Raw genomic sequence first — 19,272 nt, forward strand, 5'->3', positions numbered from 1 at the left:
CTGACAGTTACATTTCATAATCGTTCTGTTTTACTGTAATTTTATATTTATATACAATAAATTACATTACTTAAAAGGAATTTAGTAATTTCGTCACAAAATAACATCCCCACACTAACTAATTTTCATGAAAATGGCCATCATATATGGTTATTAAAATGTATGAATCTGAAAGTCAAATACCCTCTTTCTTTGAAGATCTAAACATATTTTTGCACGAATATACGTTGAAACACATTTCACTTGAAGTACTGTTAATCACTATTATACGAACTACGATATATATGTAATGTATATCTCTCTGTGACTGAAGTACCGAGCTTTGCAAATTTATGAACCACTAAGCTTAAGCTCCATATACTCGTCCTCTTTCAATACATTTTGAAATTACGTTAATCTGTCCTTAAACCCCTGCTAACGTCAAATCAACGCAGCAAATCAGTAGAGGCCTAACTGTAATCGATCGATCAACTTCATTAACCATGTTTAAAGTGGCACGTTTATCACTGTGACACTGAGGAGAATGCTTTAAATATAACTTTTATTTGGACACCCCTCGCACATGTCTAGGGGACGAAACAGCCACTGGAAATTTGCTACGAGGATACCCTACAATTTACAAGTGTCCTGGTGTCGAGTTTTGCTCCCTTATTCAAACTGCCACGTTGTGGCGCTACTTACCGGAACACTGCATTCGATTCCACCATCTTGTAAAAACTCGACCTATCTCAGAAGACTGTAACATCTTCTTCTCCCACTGAAGTAATCCTCTCGTGTCAGAAATATACGTCACATTTATCTGAATAAAAACTTTTATCAAAATGGCATTCTAACCACAAACATGAAAACACTTAGCTACGCCACGTCACTTCACTAACACACGTGTCACTACCGAACACCAATACTTTCCGATTCTCTAACAACGTACACGCCCGCAAGCAATGAAAAATAACTTCTCAGTTTTCAAAACCACAGGTGTAATGAACATACAGATCCGTAACTCAATGCTGTTGTTGCTTGCTCTGCCATCTAATGTTCATTAGAAATATCAATGGTAATGACGTACTGATAGCAGGGTTCAGTTGATAAAAGAGTTAGGTGCTATTCAATCTCAACGTTGGCAATAAATTTTGTTGTTGTCACGAGAAAATTGATACAAATACATTATGGACATCTGACCAAAATACGAAAACATATGAAAATGTTACAGGTCCATTTATTTGTGTGAAATCAGTAGTTCAATTGTGCCGTTTCAGATCAAGTTATAGAAACACTTTACAGGCTTGTGCTCAATGTTTATTTGAAAGTTATAATATTGCTGAAAATAAAAAGATAATTCCCACTTACAAATCATAGCTGCTAGTTGATAAGGGAGACAGTGTAAGAATGATTGTAAGGAAAGAAAAGGGGCCCTTTTGACAAGAAAATTTTTTGTAGGTTATACAGCCATCCTTCTAGAGCACACTGACATTTTCATAGACCAGAACCTAGAAATACAATCACACAGCCATGTTACGTGATGTGGTGCCGTGTCTTAAAGTGTATGGTGGGCCAACTAGGGATACCAGTGCCTAAAATGACTTAAAAGACACTTTAGGCATTTAAAGGTTAAGTGCAGGTCGTCTGAATGACATTTCAAGCCAAGATGTTAGCCAAGCCTTGACTGTTAACACTGTAGTTGCTTGCATATTTGTAAATGACACAGAGCATTGTATCACATTTCTCGTAATTTTCGTTGTACACCCACACCACGCTTAACTTATAATTGGGCATCGTGGAAGATGAAGTTCAGGGAGGCAGCAAGGATCTCTGAAACGTCCATAAACTTCTAGCAGGCTATAAGTCTGCTCACGTTAGACATATGCAAATGTGGGAGGCAGGAAGACCACAAAAATCGAAGAGACATTAAAGTCTAAAATGGCAGAACATTCCTTAAATGAGGAGTACAGAATAGAATTTTACATTCCACAGATCCTTCACAGGCCAAAGCCAAGGATGTAGAACAGGTCATAGCGCAAATACAATATTTGTTTCTAGCACAAACATAATTACATAGTAATAACAGCTATTTACAGATTTTTCGAATTACAGTATTACAACAAAATAATTATGACGAGACACCATCACCATTATAACTTTCATGTATTTATAAATTCTTCTACTGAGCAGATCCTCTTTTAACGCTGGCTTAAACATTTTTATATCGTGACGTAAACTTTTGATTGTAGGTTGAAGATTATTGATTAACATAATTCCAGGTAGAAAACTCCTTTTTGATATTTACTGAGGTTAGAATTCGTCACACGAAGGTTGTATCTGTATCTTGTTCTTTTATTGTGAATATCTGAATTTTTTTTGCAATTTTTCCATGTCATCCACTACAAATGACAATAACGAGAGCGAGAATTCACTGGGTAGTGGAAGAATATTAAACTTCTTAAATAACTCCGTACAAGAGGCTCTCCTTTTAGCGCCTGCCATTATTCTAATGATCTTCTTTTGAATGTAAAAAAAATATTTTCCTGCCCATTGAATTTTCCCAGAAAATGATTCCATACGACATGATGGAATGGAAGTAAGCAAAATAAACTAATTTCAATGTTTCTGTTGTCACGACTGCTGCAACTGCCCTCATAGCGAAACATGCCGAGCTTAGTTGAGTGATGAAGTATTGAATATGATTTTTCAATTTTAATTCGCTGTCAATTTGGAGGCCAAGAAATTTTGCTGTTTCTACTTCTTCAATTGTTTTATCCTCATACTCTATGCTGTTTAGGTCAACTCTCAAACATCGCGGGTCAACAGAGATTTGAATACGACAATATTACAGCCACAAGGAATTCAAGCTGCCATGAGAAGTCTAAAGAAGCAAAGAAACATTACAGATTATTTAAGGCTTAATTTATATCATACAAACAGAATGAAAGTATTTCTAACAAAATTACATACACTGGGCTCATGCTCGTATGAAATATGAGATGCAAATAAAAACCACTGTTCATTCCAAAAGGTCGTAGTCCTCCTCATCTCGTTTCCGTTTCATTCCAGAAGGAAAATCATTCGCTTCAACCTTGATGGCTGCATTTGGAGCATTTCCTGTCGACATTGCCATTTGGAACTTGGGTTTGGTTATCGGTTTTGAAGTTGGAGTTGCTGCAACAACGCGCACATATTCATTTCTGTGTTCAAATCCGACTTCAGACAAGCAATTTTATTTGCAAAAACTCTCTCACTCTGAGGGAGGAACACAGATTGCAGGTGTTTGAAAATCGGGTGTTGAGGAGGATATTTGGGCCTAGGAGAGAAGACGATGGGGCGTGGAGAAAACTGCATAATGACGAGCTTAAAAATCTGTACTCCTCCCCCAGTATTGTCAGGGTGATTAAGTCGAGAAGAATGAGATGGGCTGGGCATGTAGCGCGCATGGATGGGACAAGAGGTGTGCACCGGGTAGCCTGAGGGGAAGAGACCCCTGGGGAGACCTAGAAGTAGATGGGAGGATAATCTCAGGCGGGATCTATCGGAGATAGGAGATGAAGGAGACTGGATTTTGTTGGCCCAGGACAGGGTCCGGTGGAGGGCTTTGGTTAATTCGGTGATGAACCTTCGGGTTCGGTAAGCCATCTAGGTAGTTATCACCACTTAATAATCACTGTCATTATCATCATAATTTTAATGATCATTATGATGTATGCCATATGGAATCTGGCAGAAGGCACCACAAATACTTCTTACAGTCACTGACACTGGGTGGAAGACGTGACAGATAAAAGTGGCACACAAGTTTCTCTCTGCTCATGCAAAAATGTAAAGAATGCCTAAAAAGTTGACAAGGCTTTGGTAGATACGTTAATCAATGATTATTATACCATCTAAAGGCAACACAAAGAAATTTGTTTCTGGTCTCACAAACACTTGCTGGAGTCCAAGTGATGATGCTGGTTATTAGCCACATCTTACCTGAAGAAAATTTGATCACAGGTTTAGGTATGGTGATGGCCTGAGTTCTTGCCACTGTTGCCAATGTTCCCGGTCGCTTTACGATAGACAGTGACTGCGGTTGCTTGTTCTGTATCTTGACTCCTGTCGCATTCACACCGCCATGCGTGAGATGCGATGTAACGCCTGCGTTCATATAGCCTGCGTTGCCCCCTGCCATCGTGTGATGGTGGACTTGCTTTGTCTGGGGCTGTGGGTAGAAGTTTATTAACCAAAACACCTACATATTATGAATAAACGTGCGGAAGATTACAAGCACAAAAATTCACGCTGTTGTGAGGAAAAGTACAAACAGTTCACAAAAACAAATGACTATTACACATTAACACCAGTTGTGTAAAAAGTTTGTGACTTCTGCGAAAGCGCCGAACAAAACGTTTTGGACTGGCCATATTTTTCAATTATTGGAGCTCGTTCTCCCCACTGTTAGCACGGAAAATCAAGAGTTTGCATTTTCGATCGATAGACAGATTTATTAAGAGCAATTATCTTGACATTAACAGAAACTCCAAAAGTACGTAAACACTAAATTATATAGAACCATTTCACCATACCTTCTTATTACTTCTCAATCTGTAATTGCACGAGGATAGACAGTAACGGTCTGGGGGTAATCGAAGACCACAGTGGGGTTTGATAAGTGGAAGTGGACTGTTGTTCTTTGTTCTTGCGACCTCCAGCAGAATCTGTTCGACATGAAGCAGGGAGAAACAGTTGATTTGAGATCATCAACCACAGCACAAAATCATTGTGCGCTCAAACGGCTGCCTTCTGGGTTGTTGCAACACATTGCCCCGTAGAAGTTTACCAACATTTCAGAGGCGCTTGCTGCCTCTGCCATCACGGCAATGTGTAAGCCACAGGTGAGGAATTGATCCAGCCAGTTCCTTATTTCCTCCCTCCCACCTCTTATGTTATCTCCCTTGTATCTTACCTATTTCTCCTACATTCTTCCTCTTTTCCTTTTATCCATATTTCATATAGCACCTCTTCTATCACTTCTTTTTATCCTCATTTCCTTGTGCTCATTAAATTCCCTGTCCTCTCTCCTTGTATGTACACATTACACCTGTCTTCCTCCTCCCTTCTGACCAGGTTGTATTTAGTCGCACTTATCCACTGGCTCTCTTACTCCCATCCAATCCACACCCCATTCATCTGGCCAAGGATCTACCATGTCCAACTTGTTCCCATACTTCACGCACCACACTTATTCATCCTGATGATGGAGGCAACATGCACCTCTGAAATGTCAGTAACTACACAGTGCAACAAACCCATAAGACAGCCATGAGAATCTGACCTCTAACATCAGGTACTTACATCACGAGGTGGAGGAGTTGTAAATGCACGATCTATAGTCATCTGAACTGCCAATTTCACATCTTCTAAGTCTATCACTTTCTTCTTTGCATGATTTGCAAACACTCTGGCATCATCCAATATACAGGTTATATAACCTTAATCAAAACCACAATAGTTTTAATAATTAATAAATCACAACACACTTCAGCATAATCCAAAACTAAGTTAGTGGTTAAATAACCTAAACTGTATGCACATACTTCTTCTCACAAAGCTCTGAAAGATGGATCTTCCTTTCTCTTCAGGTACCAAAGGGTGCAACGCCTATTCTGTTGAATACAAATGATCAAGCTACTCTTTATGTGTGAGTCACACAAAGAAATACTGTATTTTGATAATAATCAACTGGCAATGGATAAGTCCAATACAAAAAAATAGTATAAAGAATTCATATTACAGTACAATGATCAATTAAGTCATCAATGTTGGTCTTTTGAGTTGTAATACTGTGTGGACTTGTACCAACATTTCGGAGGAATATGCTGCCTTCATCTTCAGGACTGAGAGATTAGCACAAGACAAACATTATCTTCACTGTAATGAGAATCTCAAATCTCATACATGACCAGTTAGTTCCTACAGAGAACTTCATATAAGCTATTCGGCTTACTAGCAAGACCAAAATTCAGTAATAGTTGGTACATCAGAAACAGCTATTTTACAAACACGTAACAGACATCACTACATCATACAGTGTAAATGGATGATATCCTATAATACATGCACCTAAAACCAATGGTGGAGGTTGTTCTTGTATCTCATCAATTGTTATACAACCACCTCCTTCTTTTTCATACTTACGATATGTAAATTCCAAAAGCTGGTTTACGGCGCGTGGCTCATATTCATGAATACCCATATCCTTCATAATAGACATAATTACTTGAGCATCCTTCGGTATATGCTTAGCCTGCACAGCCATTCTGAAGTTTCTGTAAACGTACCAGGCATGGATTGTACCGAACACGAATACCAACATAGAGATCGGTACAGAAACTAATATTGTATTAGAAACATTATATTCATACTATAACAAGTTCTACATACTTGGCTTAGGCCTACGAAGGATATGGAATGTAAATAAAGAAAATTCTATTCTCATATCCTATCACGTCCTACGTACTGAATACGGGATATTATTAAAATTTAATGCTTATGGTAACAATGTTTTTACCATCTAGGACAGTCACAAAAGAACGGTGTTTACAACTTGAAGAACTAAAACAGCACGCATTCATTACTTCAGCCCTAAACACGTCTGACTTTTAGTTTGTTTTGCCCTGTTTACTAATAACCAGTTTGTAATAAAAGTTGTTAGTTCATGCCAACGTTGGCAACGCATGTAGGGTATTACGTCACGCGTATATTATGCTGCCGTCTATCACCATGAAATGGAACTGGTCAGAAAGTTGGTATGTTGCCGTTGGTTATGGTAGGATAAAAATTTTACTCTGTCGAACTCATTAATCATGATCTTTGCCTGAGCTGGCATGACCACGTTTTTTAAATGGCGTTACAACTATTAATTTAGCACCGCATAAAATTAACACACAAAAAGAAAATCTTGCATATCTCAGCATGTTTACAAGACTCTGAGAATTATATTTTGGTACTTAGCCCAAAGTTTTGCATCAATTTTGAACCTCAACGCCAGTTTCCTAATGGTAACCTGAAAGGCAGAGTGGAAGGTCACATTTTTTTGCTCTTGTAGGGTGTTTGGCATGTCCTGAAGGTGCCCACCCCCTTTTTCTGTGCACAATCCATAAACCTTTGCCCACTCCATAAATTTTTCCAAGCTCTGGAGCATGGCAAACTTCTCTTCCTGCCTTTATGCTTAGGCAATGTGTAAGTTCCAATCAGTTGATGCACTGAATTTTTCTGATTGGTCAGCTGCCTGTTGCCATGAACTGTACAAAACGGTCTACATATGTGATATAAGATGAAATGCAATATTAACCCCTTGGATTCAAAACTCTTCTAAATAATATTTTAAAAAATCAGTTCATAATACAAAGAAAACACAACCTGTCACCACTACAAAGATTAGATGGTTAATGCTGTTTAGGGAAATAATCATTGTTCATTCTGAAACACATGAAACCATAAATATGCTCTATGGGCAAAATGTAGAGTTCCTGAATATTAAAGCAGATGGCACATATAATTACCATCCAGACTTAAAAGGTTAACACAGTCAATGTTTACCCTGCTGATATCAAAGCCACCCATATGATCTCAGTAAGTCTACTGGAAATCCCAGGAGGTTCAATACAAGGATCTCAAGTGATTTTGCAACTCCTTCATCAATAATGTATTATGATTCCTCCCAAAATAAATTTTGTAATACAAAACTTTGTTAATCTGGCTCTTAACCTCAAAAATAAATGTGGGAAATATTTCAATATGACACTTACCCATATAAGATTTGAGGTTCTCATGGCAATGAAGATAAATGTTGGTCTTGTGGGCTGTAACATTACATGAAGTTGTAGGCAGATAAAAAACACTTTGGAGTATGCCACTTACCTGTTAGTATAATTCAGGTTTTTATTAAGCCCAGTTTCTTTTCTCAATACAAATGACCACAAAATTTCATATAATAAAATAACATTTCAATATTAATAATTATTCTGCAGTATATTAGTAATTTATGACTAGTTTTTTTTTTAATAAGCATATTTCTGAGACAGAAAAGAGGAAAATACACAGTATTGAATTACATTTCAAGAATACAGGAGAAACTTACTTAGTGGGGTTACTTAACATCCTTGCATAAATTTGTACTAAGCATCCACATGACTTCCACCTAAAATATGAAATTCCAGTACATAAAATAATATAAAATATGTCAGACTATAACATTTTAAATAAAATCATCAAATGAACACCACTGTACGCACATTTAAACTAAGTTTATTGACTGTCACCATGGTACCTTAAGAGTGCTGATGAAAGCACAAGGATTCAAATATTTGCAGACAATAAAACAAAGTATCCAATTCACAGACATTACCAGTCTTCCAATTTGGATACATGCAACATTGAAAATACCCACATTGGTAAATATGAAAATAAAAGCCGACAACTGCATCCTCTCCCAAGCCATTTCAAATTTCTTCAAGACAAGAACATAAGCATTCATGATCCATTTTAATATTAATCTACTGAAGCCAGTACACAGTATGACACAAGAAGAAACTTTAAAGAGTGAGAGCATAAAATTGAAAAGCTGTCAGAAGACACTACCACAGATTTTTATAAACTGATTAACTGTCTGAATGAGATGACTCTGAGTCATGAACCACCGGAAAATAGCAGTTAGAAAAGTGGCACTATCAAATTTTATACACAAAATATGAATTGACAACAAAATTAACGAACACCTGGCAAATCAGACTCGGTTATCAAAATACAGGCAATAGAACAAAGGAACTTAAAGATTCTAGCAGTCTTATCCCACAAACTGTTTTGGGCAGGGTTTGTTTAGAATCCCATTTATTACATACATCAAAGAATTTCTGGAAGCCATATTTCAACTTTGGTTATAATTTATAACAGCATATTACCCAAAAGGCCCACAGCTATGTTAACTTTCATAGCATCAGCAAAATATTTTATCTGATCAAATTATTTACCTCCTATAACTCGCAAAAATAATCTCAAAACCTAACATAACCTTGAAATGTATCTTCATTACTTTTACAGGATAGTTCTATGTTACAGTATACACATTTTTCATCTTATATTACAAAGGATATTTCTTTTGCTGTAGTTACTTGGCTATTGAACAATGAATATAATTAACACTGTTTATCAGAATCATCATTATCATCTAATAAATATAATTTTAAACCACTATAAATGTTCAAGCAGCAAAATGTTCCAAATATAACCTAAAAGCTGGTATGTACAAATGTTTACTCTAATATGTACGTTATTCTTAATCAATTCCAAGAAGCATGTAAGAAAATTATAGATGTTTTGTTTTCATTATAGGACTACTAGATTCAGAGCCTTTAATAACATGGCCCAACAACGATATAATTCCTTCCTCTGCCATTATTTTACTTCACTAGCAGTACGAGAGCTTTTGAATATAAAAACTGAGTTAGTTACCTTCTGGAGCTTATACAGTCAATGTCAAAAATACAACAGATCTCTGGTAAATACTACAGCATTTAAACTAAACTCAATATAAAAATAAAGTAATATACAAAATTCAAACAGAGTTTTTCTTTCGTGAGATTTCAAGTTCCGATGGTGGTGACAAAATGTTTCTAAATCATTGATCACTTTCTACAAGACTACAATGGTGCAACATTTAAGAAGACAATCATCTTCAGAGTATATTTTTTAACCAGAATTTAATTTCACATTCTGTATACAGCTACGTAATTAACAATACTGTTATATGTAAACTTCATACACTAATCCGTACATGAGTTTAGTTTATGGTGTTATGCTGGTACAACAATTCTGGCGAGCTACTGACACAACTTTCACACACGTTTACAGTGAATCAGATAAAAACCCTTCATTACAAAGTATATTTTTGGCTTTAATGTGGTTCATTTCTGAACAACCTATAATTGACTGTTTTTAGTAGCTGAGATGAGATGTAATTACCTTGGCAGTACGAGTTACATTGTTTCTCCTTATTTCTTTAGATACTCTTCACTTTATAAAGGGTTCAACCACGTTATTTGTATGAACTTCCGTGGCAAAAAATTAAAGTACTCAGTTCTTTTTTAGAGCCCTTTATAAATCAACAAATAGTATTTCTTTTAAATTGTAATTTCCGTATGCGAAAAAGGACACTTTCTGAAATTACAGTCTTGATATTATGGATCTGTACACACACATATGGAGGGTCATGTCCAACTCATTGCAACTGACAGTTAACAAAGATCTGCAATGGTTCATAATATACAGACGTCATCTGGAGCGACAGAACATCGTTCGTGGGTCTATACCTACAGGCTGACCACCTTTATATAAAGTGAAGGGCTATACTACATGAAAAAACAGGTTACTCATAATCTAAATGCAAAATTTTTTTTGCATCACTTCATGAAACCTTCAATTATTCTCGGTGTAGATGCACTACATAAACTACTAACCAAATCAGCTACTAGTATATGAACTCACAACATAAACACGATGTAATATTTCCTTTTCATAAAAAAAAAAAACTTAAAACTCTCACTCCTGTGGATTTGTTTTACACTTTTGTCCTTCACTTCTCAATCAATTAAAAAACATACACACACATGCTTCTGTCAACGGAGACTATGTTATTGTTTCACTTTTCATGGTTCAATGTGCACTCTGCACTGTTCCTGTAAGGCAATCGCTCTCAGCATTTTGAGTCACAGATCCATAAAGCTGCAGTGTATTTCAAGGACCAGTATCCCCCCCCCCCAATCTGTCTCATACTGTACAATCAAAAATTATGCTTTGCTTACATTTCCTAACTTGTTTTACTACAGTTAATTTCTCTACACAAAGTGTAGCTCTAAACAGCACTCAACTAACCTCACACCTCAAAAATGGCATTAGTAACTTCAGCTTTATAAGAAAATCATATTTATTCAATAGTTAGTAGTGGGTTACTCGATATACAGATAAAGTTCCAAGAACAACAGAATCAAATTCAAATGAAAATTTCAAAACATGCAAAAGAGAGCCTACCTGATTCATACACGTAAAAACGAAATGTGCATATACGCAATACAAATAAAGGTAGTGCAACACAAGAAATACAAATGATATAGATGTTTATAACAACACAAACAAGAGATTATTCTCCCTCTTGAGTACCTGTGAAGTCGTGGAAGAAGAAGTCAATCTGTTTTCATACCCATGTGACTAGGGACTCAATAATGAACAATATTTAGCGCCTTAATATCATGCACATCCTAAAATGTCCGCAAACCGACCACTGATATTAATATTATAACGAGAGTAAGTACTGGATTTTAAAACAGTTCACCTCAACCAAATCCATCTGATATGTTCTTTTTATATGAAAACCGTGCTCTGGCTGACAGATAACATTAATACGCACTGGTATTATCAACAGCACGGCTGTAAAGTGTTCAAATCTACCACCCCAGTCTGCGTTCAGTGTACTCTTTGATCCTAAATTAAATATGTACTCGTGAACAGTAAATTCCATTGATACAGAACGAGTGACTGTATTCTGCCGGCAAACCACGCGGACCATGAGGCAGTGTGCGTGACCTACTGACGGTAGAGAGTACTCTCACTCATTCTACAAGGTAAACCTACAAATTATAATTTACCAGATTAAAAGTTCATCAAACTGAATAAGTGAGGCATGCAGCAAAATGGAAGCACTCCCCCCCCCACAAAGATGTAACATGTTATATACTGTTTAACAAAGTCAGTGAGGTAACACAACAACCCTCAATGCTACATTCTCCAAGTCATGAACTATATTTTAAATTAGTTTTGAAAAACAAATCAGTACACAATGAAAATGCCATAAACCTGTGAGAACTGTTAGAGCTATTAGACACTGCATTTGTTTTAAGAAACAACGTAACAACATATTCATGATTCAATTTAATACCTAAAGATGTTCACACCAGTACAATAAGCAATTCAATTGCTGATACTAGTACAACAACATTTGCTACTGACCATTCATAGTTGCATCTCCTCCTGAATTCGAGCTTCCATCTGCTGGATGAAAACTGAGCGACGCACTGTTTATGCAGAATCTCCTCCGTGTAGGTTTCGGACCATCATTGAACACATGACCGAGATGAGCACCACAATTTGCGCAAGTCACTTCTGTCCGGATCATTCCTGGGTTTGCGATTAATAACAGAAGGTTGCCTCCAACTGACGTGTTGTTCGTTACGGTATTTTCAAGTTGTTGACACAGTTGAGTCATGGAGGGACGGGTAAAATGTGGGGATGGGAGAATGAATGGTTCGTAAGAGAGAAAAAGAACAAGAAGTATGAACCAATCACCAATCCGGCAAGCAAGACAAGCAATGTTGAACAAGGGGTGGAAATGTCGACAGTGGTCACTGATAATATGGTTAGGTTAGGTTATTTTGTTCTCAAAGCCAGAGCAATCGGCACAATACACATACATGTGCTTAATAAAACTGTACCCATATGAATCCTGAGACCGCGACAGGTACCGTTTTCAGAGCTCTTTGTGCACTTAATAACTCTGATTATGTAACTCTTCTCTAATAAAAGGATAAACTCACGGGTACAGCGACAATTAATGTCTATCTATCACGACAAAATATCAGATGTGAACATGACCAACCACACTGCTTGATTCTATATGTATATAGACTTTTCTATCTTTTTCAGAGAGATTGAAACCCCAAGAGAAAGTTATTTTACACGATCTGCTGCCAAGACAACTTGGAAACTGAAGCCCATTTGTAAAAAGGACACTGAACAAAAAGTTGGCGGATCAGAAGTTAACTCTCCGACACGTTGGCTTCTCGGGAAGGACACGGCTCCACAGAGCAAGTAAATTAGCTCTTCAAGCCTGGGCTCCTTACCTGAGAGTGAACCAATAGGGAACAGTAGGAAGAGTCAGGCAGGAAATCATCAAAGTTTATCACAATGTCCCCTATCACCAGAGTTCAGATGCCACATAAGTGGAAGTGGCCCCAGACTGGGTGAGGGCTGAAGCAACTGTCAAGATCTTGAAGTGGAAGGTCAATATTCAATTCTTCCTTCTTTTCTATCGACGTCCGGTGTTCAGGTACAGGAAAAAGACTGACAGGACTGGAGGGAGGAGTCTTGGGTCATCCATTTGCCTTTCAAGGTTGGGACATAAAATTACAGAGCCAAATGGACCAACCCACATTCTTGAAATGTCCCACTCAGGAATCCCACTATAATTCTTCCGTTAATGACCAAACAGACGGAGATCTTTCAGGATACCCTGAAAACACTGGCATCAGACTGGGCCCAAGACATGAAAGGTTGATGACACTGACTATGACAGTTTTTTCATACTGATAAAATAAAAGGTTAACATAGGAAAGTAAACTATTAATCTGCAAAACATCTTGATTCAGCATAATCAACATTACATCTGCACTGCACTACTTCTTAAATATCCTGCGTTTCATTTTTAAAATGCCAATAGAATTGACTAAAAAGGCACAAAGCTAAATTAAACTAGTGTTGGTTATAGTCATTTAAAAATATACTTTTTTTAATTTAGACAAATGACTTGATTCTACCTACTGAAATGTTAAATAGCAGATCTTTACATGCACGTAGTATATTCATAATACTAAAACGTATCGTACAGAAGCAAAGTACAACAGTACGAGAGTTGTAGATTTCCAGTTTGATACGGTAGGACGTATAAACCAAAGTATGTATGTACGCAGGAGAATGCTAACATTAATGTACAGCATGTTTGTATAAGATCTGCTGACAAATCAAAATACCGTATACCTGAAAGTTCTCATTCGCTACCATCCAGTTCTGTTCATCACAACACAGGCACAATCCACTTACTCCTCCTATCACCTTTTAGGTTTTATCAGCTTATATCAACATACAGCTTACGGCCTTAGAACAGCCGACAAGTATACTTTAAGCATTATCTTTTATAATTTAAAACTTTTCACTGCCAGAAATCATACGTTACCTATACACAGAACTTCAAATGATACGCTAAAATCTTGAAATACTAAATAATGGAGAGTTTTAATTTCACATTATCAGTGACCACCGTAAATTTTGCCACCCCTCTCCTAAAATAATAAAACTAATACAATGCAAATATTTTATATTTTAAACAAGAAAGGTTTGAAAGATTATTAGAAAACGTTACGGAATATGTAAGTTTCAACAAAAATCCAATTCAGAGAACAATAAAGCAATGTAGCAAACATTACCAGGACGTTAACATTAGATGTTATAGCGAAATGAACACTGATTTGTAACATCATCAACGCTTAGCTTGCACACACAGAGACTAGAAGCTGGAATGGTCCATGCAATGACAGGTATCGTGTGAATAAGAGATCACCTCTAATGAGAATGTGTAACAAACTTAATGAGTATTGTTTATAGAACATAAATTTCAAGTCCCACTGCCAATTCATTGTGAATGTTCTATTTTAATGTATCTCAACACATGATTACTAGCCTCAATGATGCAATTAAATGATATTAATGGACACTAATCACAATAAATTACACACACACAAAGCGAAAAACAAGAATAAATCTATACAGATGAGCTGTACGCAGTGTCAGCTGAAGGCTTGTTCCTTCTAATGTGTTTTACAGTACTAATTTACAATAATTTAACCCCTTCATTGCCTCTCATTACTCTCTACACACACCCACGTGTCTAGTGCGTAAATCAAAACAGCTCAATCAAACGCAATGGAGCCTTAAAGCCAGCAGCAAATGGTTTAAAGTTATAAAAATTTCATTTGCAATGCCAGCCGCGTACATGATGAAGGGTATCAGTTCCCTTGTTTCAGAATTAAAATGCAGTACAATCTGACAAAAACAAAACCTGAATTAAATGGCTTTACTGGAAAATTCCATCAATCCTATCAAAACGGAGTAAAAATCAACGTTAAATAAGCTCTAATAACCGCAGACCAATGTCAAAGCAAAAATTAAAAATATGATTTTAAAAGGAAATGGTCTACTTGAATATTTAATATTTTGAACTAATTTAATTCTGTTCCATACTTTGTTTCCCGGAGTTAATGTGGGAAGGAAGATTTCTATAAAAATGGAAAAGAATTTATATGAAAATGTAGCAAATGAGTGCAACAAGAAAAATAAATTTTGAAATAAGATTTAAGCAAATATGAAGATTTCCTATAGGCACAATATTATTTACAGCAAAAACGTCAGGCACGCTCAGTTGACATCAACTTAATACATTTACATTTTTCCCATACAATTTTTGGTTACTAACATAATGGCAGTGCATGAAAAAGTGACTTAAAATTATTACAATAAGTCTTTATCTCTTGCAAGAGAATTAACAACACATCGTTCACTTTGGACGGTCAACTTCATAAAGATATAATTCTGAAGAATCCCTTCCTGTTGGTCACTGCTTGGTACACACATCATTGAGGTTTCTCTAATGACTTAGGATGGTTGGGATAAATTTGTAGACACAACTGTATGAACTTTAAAACTAGTCACATCCAATTCCTGTCCAAAACCATTAAAAAAGAAAAAATGTCAACAAAAAAAACAGTAATGTTGTGGTTACAAATTCATGCTTTCAAAGGATGCAATCAAAATTATTTCTACAAAAAGTTCAATGTTTTCCAAAGAAAACTTTATTTACACACCTATATTTCTGATTATGAAAAAAGAGTACAGGATGTGACTAGTTTACTTACAATTAACAATGACAATAAACAATACGCAAACAGAAATGCAGTTAAGATGTAAAATGACTTTGGCATACATTCTTTTAAGAAATTCCATTGTACAAAAAAAATTTCAAGGACTATTACGTTACACAAGTACTGATCATATTGAAGAAACAAGAAACAAATGCAGAATATTGGTTATCAGATTACAGCGATAAGAAATCATTAAAAACAAAAATCTCGAGAGCCAACGACTGACACATATCTGTTCAGTTTCCATCAGTACTTACGTTAAAAAACGCTAGTTCACGACAGATCACCGAACCAAACGAGGGATTTCTATCAAATTTTTGTTTCACATTAAACTGTCAAGAATACATTCGCAATTACACCCGTTAAAATGCTGTCTTACCTTCCGATATTCAATTATATTACTCAACAAACTTTACTCTACAGCCACGTTTGAAAGCAGCACAGACAAAGTGTTTGCAAAACTGGACCATCAAAGGAATACTGATATAAGGGCAAGACTGAGTTCAAAACACAGTGGTAGACACACTTCATTTTCAAGAAATTTGGAATAAACACGCAGAGAAATAGATTAGCAAAGTTAGCACTGTGATATAAACGCAATGGCAAAAGACGCAGAGGCCATTCCACAAACAGACGTGTAAGCGATGGTAAGAAATCAATTTTCATATCCATACAAATTTATTACATTTTTATCTTTGTGAGACATTCTAGACTTAATAGTAGCAAGAATTCACAAAATTTAATCTGCTATTAACTTCATCATGAACACAATTCTGATCTGTCACTGAAATTACTACATACAGAGTGAATTTAATCCTGCCTGACCCTGAAGCAGAAATGTCTGTTCAAATCAGAAAGAAAAAACATTAAAAAAAAGAACGCAGATCATGAAGGCCCTTGTTCTGTTGTAATAATGAAAAACAAAAGAAAAATATAATTTAAACAATACTCGGTGACAAGGCCAAGCAAAGTTTGCTCAGCAAAAACATCATCAAACCAGAATCTGTCAGGGTATACAAAATAATGACCGAGACAAATAAAATTAGGGCTTTTTGAATGTGGTTTATTTACCAAAAAAGATAACTCAGTTTGCTCTAATGTCATAATACTGAAATGTAATGTTCTAACTCGCAGATGATAATAGCCTCCTAAGTATTTACAATCAAAGTAGAAATCGTGTACCATAAAAGCCACTATCCTACTGGAGCAGGGCAAGTTAGTGACCAACTACGGAACAATTAGTTGGAACTCGCCGTGCCAAACACTCACCATGAGATGTATCCTTTGTTAATTTCACCTTGCCTTGGTCCAGTACGTCATTGAAGGCTGGCCAACCACAGCCCGAGTCAAACTTTGTTTCTGATGAGAACAGTTCATCTCCACACACCACACATGTATATGTTCCCGCATCTGTCGTTTTGTAGTATTTTCCAGTAAATGCCCTACAAATTATGAGAATGTAATCGCACGTATGCATAGGTAACACAATGATTTTAATAATTTTATCAAAACACGCCCTGCATTTCTTTTAATTAACTTTACAATATATGTTTTGAAACAATGATTTATCAGTCTCACTCTACACATTACCAAAGATTCAGCATGGAATAAACGGCAAGTGAATAGCTTGCAAAAAAGTACATGAATAAATCATTAACTAAAGCCCTGTTACAAACAGCAAGTTACCATATAGTGGAGTTTAAATCTCTACATCAGAAATGACAAAGGTAAAAACAGAAAAGCGGGAAACAGGAAAGTGAGGTTAAGTGAAAGTCAGTGTGACAAAACATTACAAAGCTGCTCTACAGGAGTGAATGTAACTTCTGAGATTTGTGCATTGTGAAACAAGGGTCATTCTATGCAAAATCAATGAAAGCTGAAAAAGATGGCTGCATTTCATTTGAGAAAGGCATAGCAAATATTAAAATTTAAAAAATTACATACTACGAACATTCACATAATGACAAAAATAACAGTGTTCAGATGTTGGAAACATAAAAAAACCATGATAAACCCAAATCTCAGTAAAGTAGATGAAGATTATGTTCAATGCTGGGATCAGTATTAGCGGTTTCGAATCAATGGGTTACATTACAAGGAATTCATAAGTTTCCCTGTCATTCAACAAAACCATATCAGAGTATATAAGGAAATACATATATGGGCATTGCAAAACCTTTCATTCCCATAAAGACACTGATAACTACAGACAAAGACAGGAAGACATTTTAGCAATGTATTTCAAATCACAATTGTTTACATTGTAACCACTCCCAATAACAGTAACTACAATCTCTGACAAAATGGGATTGCACAAAGATAAAGTTCAATCACTTCAGTCTAATGGATGTTACCTCATCTCCTGTAAACAAAACACATTTATGAATACTTTTCCACATTTCTTATTAGAAAGCTACAAATGTTATAAATAATTTTCTGTCAGTTCAGAATGTACCTAAACTGGAATATTTTATTACTTTGAAGCAATCAACATGGGAGCTGTCAGTTGTGCAAGCACACATTCATGCCTCACCCAATTCCTCATATAAGGCCTGTCATAACACTCAAGGTTAAAAAATTCAACATTTATGTGACTACTGTGCTTGACAATGTCGTCCAAGTCTCCTAAACCTGGCCAACTGTTATCGTTTCCAAAGTCCTTCCACGAAAATTGCCTTATCTTCAGTAAGATTTTTACTTACTTAATTCCGAGATAAAGTATACCATTGCCAAATGCATTAATCATAGTGTAGTAATCCCACAATGTATGATTATATTAAAATATATGATTTCGTTATTTAATCTTTAACTGCGACCTTACCTCTCTGTGCCTTTTTCTTGAGTGACATGGTACTGCACTGGTGTTAACCTTTTCTTTAATTCTGCTTTAATATTTTGATCTTTGTCACTGTCTGACATTTCTGCCTGGAATCTTATTTTCTCCGAAGGTGCACTTTCTTCACGGTATACAGACTTTTCCTTATTTGGTATGGGTCAGATTTCTCCTCCACCCACATACAATTTAATCCCTTGAGAAATAAATTTTACTCACAGTGAGACTTCTCTTACGACGTTATGTTTACCGTATTAAATTGCCTCCAGACCTAGTTTCTGCTACTGTATTCATAGACAGTATTAAAAAACCTTCCTTTACTCTTCCAACCGCTCCATAACTATGTCAACCACAGAATGATAACCACAACACCACAACATTTTAATGCAGATATAAAAAATAATAGATATGTATTGTGCTTCCATCTATGTATCATTTATATATACAACGAGGTAACCCAGTCGGTATGAAGGACAGCTGCTCTGCAACCAAAATATTCATCTCTTTATTTTTTTGCTCACAGCGATATTTCGCTCATGACGTTATGTTTACCGTATTAGTTTCTGTTATTTTATTTACAGACACTAATACATACCTTCTCTTTGATCTACAAACTACTCCATAACTATATTAATAATTCAGTCTTACGCAGATGCAAAAATTATAGTT

General features: G+C 36.0%; 2 protein-coding genes across 3 annotated transcripts; both read right to left on the reverse strand.

Moving 5' to 3' along the window:
• Positions 1-1,198: 1,198 nt before the first annotated feature.
• Taf9 (TBP-associated factor 9) lies at positions 1,199-6,562 on the reverse strand. Its single transcript, XM_022083443.2, has 6 exons — positions 6,539-6,562; positions 6,166-6,296; positions 5,323-5,459; positions 4,554-4,685; positions 3,961-4,189; positions 1,199-3,153 (listed from the first exon to the last, which is right to left on the reverse strand). The coding sequence occupies exons 2-6, from the start codon at positions 6,284-6,286 to the stop codon at positions 2,999-3,001; spliced, it is 774 nt and encodes a 257-aa protein (XP_021939135.2). The 5' UTR covers positions 6,287-6,296; positions 6,539-6,562; the 3' UTR covers positions 1,199-2,998.
• A 1,316-nt stretch (positions 6,563-7,878) lies between these two features.
• SelR (methionine sulfoxide reductase SelR) lies at positions 7,879-18,980 on the reverse strand. Of its 2 annotated transcripts, none has more exons than XM_022066520.2 (3): positions 18,592-18,980; positions 17,040-17,212; positions 7,879-12,234 (listed from the first exon to the last, which is right to left on the reverse strand). In XM_022066520.2, exons 1-3 carry the CDS (start codon positions 18,687-18,689, stop codon positions 12,023-12,025), a joined length of 483 nt encoding a protein of 160 aa, XP_021922212.1. In that variant the 5' UTR covers positions 18,690-18,980; the 3' UTR covers positions 7,879-12,022. The 2 variants fall into 2 exon arrangements, with proteins under 2 accessions (XP_021922212.1, XP_021922213.1); XM_022066521.2 differs by having other exon boundaries at positions 7,879-12,198; positions 18,592-18,978.
• Between the last annotated feature and the right edge of the window lie 292 nt (positions 18,981-19,272).

The sequence above is a fragment of the Zootermopsis nevadensis genome, unplaced genomic scaffold (assembly GCF_977971745.1).
Source record: "Zootermopsis nevadensis isolate Lab colony 2312 unplaced genomic scaffold, Znev_1.0 Znev_ptg000005l, whole genome shotgun sequence".
NCBI lineage: Eukaryota > Metazoa > Arthropoda > Insecta > Blattodea > Termopsidae > Zootermopsis > Zootermopsis nevadensis.

Bases quoted from the DNA above. Each gene is read 5' to 3' on its own strand.
- SelR (XM_022066520.2), bottom strand. From the start codon at position 18,689: ATGTCAGACAGTGACAAAGATCAAAATATTAAAGCAGAATTAAAGAAA. The intron at 17,213-18,591 runs GTAAGGTCGCAG...CATAATTTGTAG, and splicing joins CAAGAAAAAGGCACAGAGAG to GGCATTTACTGGAAAATACT. The intron at 12,235-17,039 runs GTGAGTGTTTGG...ACAACACGTCAG, and splicing joins AACAAAGGATACATCTCATG to TTGGAGGCAACCTTCTGTTA.
- Taf9 (XM_022083443.2), bottom strand. From the start codon at position 6,286: ATGGCTGTGCAGGCTAAGCATATACCGAAGGATGCTCAAGTAATTATG. The intron at 4,190-4,553 runs GTATGGTGAAAT...TTCTACCCACAG, and splicing joins GATTGAGAAGTAATAAGAAG to CCCCAGACAAAGCAAGTCCA. The intron at 3,154-3,960 runs GTAAGATGTGGC...GCGTTGTTGCAG, and splicing joins TGTGATCAAATTTTCTTCAG to CAACTCCAACTTCAAAACCG.